A 3919-nucleotide genomic window follows, 5' to 3' on the forward strand; every position below is an offset into this window, starting at 1 on the left:
CAAATAGATTTTTTCCTGAACTTGAAAACAGTTTTCCCTATACATAGTCATTTTCCATTCAATGTTAATTAAACATTTCATGTAAAATCTACTTCTCCTATCCCAAAGGAATCTATCTTACCTATAACTTGCCAAAACAGCCACAGTTGCCTCTGGGATGATAATGGTGGAAACATATGACTATTTTACTGTCACCCAGCAACCATTTTATTATGGGATTAAGTAGAAAATTAATGCTGTAAAGTAGATTATAATAGTTGTTGTCATTGCTGTTTTACTTTTTATTTTTAGATTTTGTAATTTAAATTTAGGCTAGACAGTGTCCATATAAATTGCTTTCTGACTGTGTTCTCTGCCATATAACTCATCATTTGGTGATTGAAGTTTTCCTGTGTTTTTTTGAGCTTTAATTTAAACTGTGATCTTTAACTTTAAAAAACTTCCTAATGAATATGGATTACATTTAAATGACCATATGTTTTTACAAAATAAGATCAATCAAAAACAATGGGAAAGGAAGGGGGGAAAAGTACAAAAGAAAATGAAGAGACGTTTGGACAAAATTTTAGTTATTTGTAATCATTTATAATCACTGGAAATGCTTGTGTATGTGTTTCACCCCAGAGCTGGAATATACACAAGGTAATAAGGTTCACATGCAACTTAACGTATGGCACAACATTCTTCTTAGGGTAAGTGTTGTTATTATTAAGAAAAATTTGGCGACAATAGACTTTTCAGGTGATAAACATGGGGACCCAAGTATGATCTGGAAAAAGATAGAAAAACAAGAAAAATGAAGAAGTTGACATAATTTTGAATTGCTATGTGCTGAACTAGGAAAAAGAGAGAGGATGTGAATAAGATACAGAAGAAAAGAGATGACCAGGGTAACAGGGAGAAACATGAAGAGCAGTGACACTAGTGAAAATTCCAGGGATGTCCAGCTAACATTTTGATTGACTGATGGATTTAGAGGTGGGGTCTTGCTCTGTCACCCCGGCTGGAGTGCAGGGCCATGATCATAGTACACTGAAGCCTTGAATTCCTGGGCTCAAAGCGACCCTCCTGCCTCATTCTTCCAAGTAGCTGGGATTACAGGCACAAATCACATTTTATTATTAAATTGTTCTTTAGGACCCTCCTCTGTCACTGCAAATATTCTGCAAATGTGCTACGTAAACAACATAAGCATTATGTATGAGAATATATTTTATATCTGCTTGGTTAACTAGAGAAAAGAGAACAGAGTGAGTAAGATAAATGTAAATTCAAGTTTTCAGGAAAATTGGGAAAGCAGAGCTAAAAATGGCCATGAGGATGTAGATATTAGAAAGTTTTTAGAAGTTTGGTGAGGGTATTGAATTCCCACTGTGGAAGCCAAGATATGTTTAAGTCAACTTTACTTTGATTTTAAAAGACAAGAGTTCTCAGCTGAAATCTGAATTAATGAATAGCAAAATCTAGGGAAAAAAACTAATAAACACAGAAAAAAAATGTCATTGAACAAAGAATGAATCACCAGATAGTATGAAATAAATACTTCAGAAAAATTCAAATGCAGAAAAGTTGAAATTTTACGATGGTTCTTGCGTTTGTTTTTATATTGACATGACTTTATTGATGCAACATATTATCGCTTTCCAATGCTTAAATTTATGGCCATTGAGAAAACAGAACAAACTCAAAAAGTTGCATTTATTTAGGAACATTTTGAGTAAAAATCACATACGCTAATTTTTATAGGCTGCTGTTAACGGAGGTTGGGTTTGGGTGTGGATAGCAATGTATTTATAGTGGATCTCAAGAAAAATGGGTATCTCATGCAGACCTTTCCTCTTCTGTTCTAATTTTTCTTCTATTAAAAACAGAAATCAACTATGAGAAACCATACAACAGTAGCAACCTTTATTCTTCTTGGACTGACAGATGACCCACAATCACAGGTGATCATTTTTCTTCTTCTTTTTTTCACCTACATGTTGAGCATCACTGGGAATCTAACCATCATCACCCTCACCCTACTGGATTTGCGTCTCAAGACACCCATGTATTTCTTCCTCCGAAATTTCTCATTTTTAGAAGTCTCATTCACAACTGTCTGTATTCCCAAATTTCTTGTTAGTATGGCAACAGGTGATAAGACCATTTCTTACAACAATTGTGCAGCACAGCTGTTTTTCACTATTCTCTTGGGGGCAACTGAATTTTTTCTTCTGGCTGCCATGTCCTATGACCGTTATGTGGCCATCTGCAAACCCTTGCATTACACGACCATCATGAGCAACAGAATTTGCAACTTGCTGGTCTTTGCTTCATGGATGGCTGGCTTCCTAATAATTTTTCCACCACTCCTTATGGGTCTTCAGCTTGATTTTTGTGCAGCCAACACCGTAGATCATTTCTTCTGTGACGTTTCTCCTGTACTTCAGCTCTCTTGCACAGACACCGACATAATAGAATTAATGATGCTTCTCTCAGCCATTTTGACGCTCCTGGTTACACTGGTATTAGTGATTCTTTCCTATACAAGTATTATCAGGACTATTCTGAGAATACCTTCTTCTCAACAGAGGAAAAAAGCATTTTCTACATGTTCTTCCCACATGGTGGTCATATCCATTTCTTATGGCAGCTGCATATTCATGTATGTAAAGCCCTCAGCAAAAGAAAGAGTGTCATTAAATAAAGGGATAGCTCTGCTCAGCACTTCTGTTGCCCCCATGTTGAATCCCTTTATTTATACACTAAGAAACAAACAAGTTAAAGATGTTTTTAAGCGTATAGTCAAAAAAATTGAACTTTTCTCAGTGAAATGAATCACTTTAATGATATTGTTAAGGTTATGAATAAAATAAAACAAGAGTGGAGTATGTACACAGTTTTTCAATGTTTGTATTCAAAACAATATTACCTCTTTTTTGACTTATAATTTTCATTATGGCCTTCCTAATCTCCAAAGCCTAACCTTCACTCCCATTTCTCCCTCATGCTAAGAGCACGTACAAAAGATACTTCCTGGTTTTGGTCAAAATCATTTGCTCATTATTTAGTGCCTCTTTCATTTCCTCTCAAAATTCTCTCAGAGGAAGATGAAGTGACACCTCAGTTTTTCCATGCTTCTTTCTACTCTTCTGGAATTTAGGGACCCAACTTGTCATACATTCTACATAGAGTTCAATGGACTACCTTGGTCTGACCACTTAATAAGTGTATTATTGGTGGTTACAAAAGTGAAATATGATTTCTTACTTAGTGTTTAGTAGAATCTTGAAGCAAATCAATTTAATGGCATTTCTTTAATTACACAGTTTAATAGCTTCAATTTTTTAACCAAGCTTAGAGATATAATGTATTTTCAGAAATAAACGAAAGGAAATTCAGAGAGGTTAAAGTATTACTGCTGTTGCAGCTATCATATAGAAATTATAGCTAGCATTTATTGATTTCTTACAAGGTGCCAAATTTTATTAAATTTATTAGTTTCATCTTCAAAACACTGTAAGACATGTATTTTTATGCTCCATTTATGGATAAAAAATATAAGGCATAAGGATTAAATAATCTGTTGATGACAAAAAACAAAAACGAAAGCCCAAGGATGACAAAATGAAGCCTTCCTGTCCAGTTACTGTCTACACATTTTTGTGAAAATCTGTTTCTGCTCTTAAGTCACTTAGATTGCAAAAGAACAATAAGATTTTTGTAGAACATTCTACAGATTTATGGATGACATAGATAAAATTAAAATTTTACAGCTCTACAGAGTATCTTATTTTTCAAATTAAGTGATTTGAACATTAAAATTAATATAATGCCTATGTGCAAAGCAGAGTATTTCAAAACTTTTCCTTTGTATGGGTTCATATATCAGTGTTACAAAACAAAAAAACTTTTTTCTGAAAAACTAATGTCAGTT

General features: G+C 34.0%; 1 protein-coding gene across 1 annotated transcript; it reads left to right on the forward strand.

Moving 5' to 3' along the window:
- The first annotated feature begins 1880 nt into the window (after positions 1-1880).
- LOC101048806 (olfactory receptor 6C74) lies at positions 1881-2882 on the forward strand. Its single transcript, XM_003939286.3, has one exon. The coding sequence runs from the start codon at positions 1881-1883 to the stop codon at positions 2817-2819; it is 939 nt and encodes a 312-aa protein (XP_003939335.1). The 3' UTR covers positions 2820-2882.
- Positions 2883-3919: the final 1037 nt, after the last annotated feature.

Source organism: Saimiri boliviensis, chromosome 7 (genome assembly GCF_048565385.1).
Source record: "Saimiri boliviensis isolate mSaiBol1 chromosome 7, mSaiBol1.pri, whole genome shotgun sequence".
NCBI classification, from domain to species: Eukaryota; Metazoa; Chordata; class Mammalia; order Primates; family Cebidae; genus Saimiri; species Saimiri boliviensis.

What these genes read in the sequence shown, in the direction of transcription:
- LOC101048806 (XM_003939286.3), top strand. Translation starts at nt 1,881, where the DNA reads ATGAGAAACCATACAACAGTAGCAACCTTTATTCTTCTTGGACTGACA.